This window comes from Mustela nigripes, unplaced genomic scaffold (assembly GCF_022355385.1).
Source record: "Mustela nigripes isolate SB6536 unplaced genomic scaffold, MUSNIG.SB6536 HiC_scaffold_1297, whole genome shotgun sequence".
Taxonomy (NCBI): Eukaryota; Metazoa; Chordata; class Mammalia; order Carnivora; family Mustelidae; genus Mustela; species Mustela nigripes.
In genome coordinates this window covers 640-2,792 of record NW_026740704.1, presented here as the reverse complement: position 1 = coordinate 2,792, position 2,153 = coordinate 640, and the positions used below count along the sequence as shown (strand labels likewise).

General features: G+C 38.6%; 1 protein-coding gene across 1 annotated transcript; it reads right to left on the bottom strand.

The window, feature by feature from the left end:
- Positions 1-558: 558 nt before the first annotated feature.
- LOC132008814 (large ribosomal subunit protein eL15-like) lies at positions 559-1,264 on the bottom strand. The gene has a single exon (XM_059387348.1). The coding sequence runs from the start codon at positions 1,214-1,216 to the stop codon at positions 602-604; it is 615 nt and encodes a 204-aa protein (XP_059243331.1). The 5' UTR covers positions 1,217-1,264; the 3' UTR covers positions 559-601.
- Between the last annotated feature and the right edge of the window lie 889 nt (positions 1,265-2,153).

Sequence of the window (2,153 nt, the reverse complement as noted above, 5' to 3'; positions counted from 1 at the left end):
ATTTGGGATCCCTTAAGATTTCATATGAATTTAAAGATGGAATTCTCGACTTATACAAAAAATATTGGGAATTTGATAGAGAGTGCAACAAATCTGTAGACTACCTTGGGTAGTGATAACATTCTTAACATTAATTTTCTCAATCCATGAACATGAACTGTCTTTCCATTTATTTGTATCTAATTGTTATTAGCAAAAGATTTTAGTTTTCAGTGTACTGAGGTTTTCACTTCCTTGATGAAGTTTATTCCTAAGTATTTTATTCTTTTTCATGATACTGTAAAATGCAACAGATTTTGGGGGAGGATCTTTAGGGTCTTCCACATATAAGATCATACTGTGTGTGAACAGAGGTAATTTTACTTTTTTCTACCTAATTTCAATGCTTTATTTTCTTGCCTATTTGCACTGGTTAGATAATGTGTTCCTCACTTCTCTCTCTCTCTCTCGGAAGATTTTGAGAAGGACTCATGTTAATTATTCTTCTGATTGAATTTACCTGTGAAACCATCTTGTCCTGAGCTTTTCTTTTTTGACTGTTTTTTTTTTTTGACTGTCCTAAATTGTTTATTAGGTAAGAATTTTACAAACATTACTTTGATTAGCGGTAACGGTGAAGCTGGAGAGTATTGCGTCTTCTCCATGCCGCACGGCGAGAACCACCAATAGTGTGGTGGAACTTGTGACCCTTTCCAAGGCCACGGCTCTTTCGGCCTGCAGATGTCAGCCCTCGCATCTCCCTGTGCTTGTGGACTGGTTTGGTGATCCACTGGGTATCAGGATTTCTTCTGATAGCTTTATGGAATGGATCAATGAGGATAACCTCAAAGAATTTGTATGTGGAATCTTCACCAACCCAGTAAGAATTCAAGACTCTTAGAGCCCCGCAGTGACGTCCAGCTCGCTCCTCTGCAACAGACTGAAGGCTTCGTGCAAACTTGAGCTGATTAACACCATGATGGACAGGCTTGCCGTAGGTAGCACCCTTAGGAAACGGGCGTTTGCGGCCACCACGACGCACACGAATCCGATATATGACATAACCTTGCTTGGCCTTGTACCCCAGCCTGTGCGCTTTATCGGGCCGGGTTGGGCGGGAGGCCCTGTGGAGCGCAGAGAGCTGGCGGTACTGCCAGCAGCGCACCCTGAGAAGAAAGCGCATTACATCGGACTGCTTCTTCCTCCGTAGCTCCTGGATGTACTTGTAAGCGCCCATCTTGGCCTACCTTTGAGCTGATGGCTGCCGCCCGACGGAAAGGAAAGTTCCTTTTGACTGGTTTTTGATTAGTAAATCTCTTTACTTATTTTGGGTATATTCAAAATTTTAAAAATTTCTTCTTGAGTCAGTTTTGATAGTTTCTGTATTTCTAGGAATTTTTCCATTTCATTTAGGTTTCTGATTTGTTGACACACAATGCTTCTATTATAATTCCTTCTGTTTCTATAAGGTCTGTAGTAATGTTCCACTTTCATTTCTGATATTAGTACTTTGTGTCCTCTCTCTCTGTCTTTGTTCAGTCTAGCTAAAAGTTTCTTTATTTTGTTGATCTTTTCAAAGTCCCAATTTTGGTCTTATTGATTATTTCTACTGTTTTCTATTCCTCATTTGGTTTTACCTCTGCTATAATCATCCCTATTTATGCTGCTAACTTTGGGGATAGAGTGCTCTTCATTTTCTCATTCTTTAAGGTGTAAAGAATATTGAACAGGCATATTATTCCTTTGGTAAGTATTTATAACTATAAATTCTCTCCAAATACTGTTTTTTATTTATGTTTATTTTAATTTATATTTACATTTATTTATGTTTATTTTTTTTTTTTTTTAAAGATTTTATTTATTTATTTGACAGAGAGAGATCACAAGTAGGCAGAGAGGCAGGCAGAGGGAGAGGAGGAAGCAGGCTCCCTGCTGAGCAGAGTGCCTGATGCGGGACTCGATCCCAGCACCCTGAGATCATGACCTGAGCCTAAGGCAGTGGCTTAACCCACTGAGCCACCCAGGCGCCCTATTTATGTTTATTTTTTATTTTTTAAATTTCTCTTGTGATTTTTCATTTAATTCATTAGTGTTTTTTTTAATTTTTAATTTTTTATAAACATGTATTTTTATCCCCAGGAGTACAGGTCTGTGAATCACCAGGTTTACACACT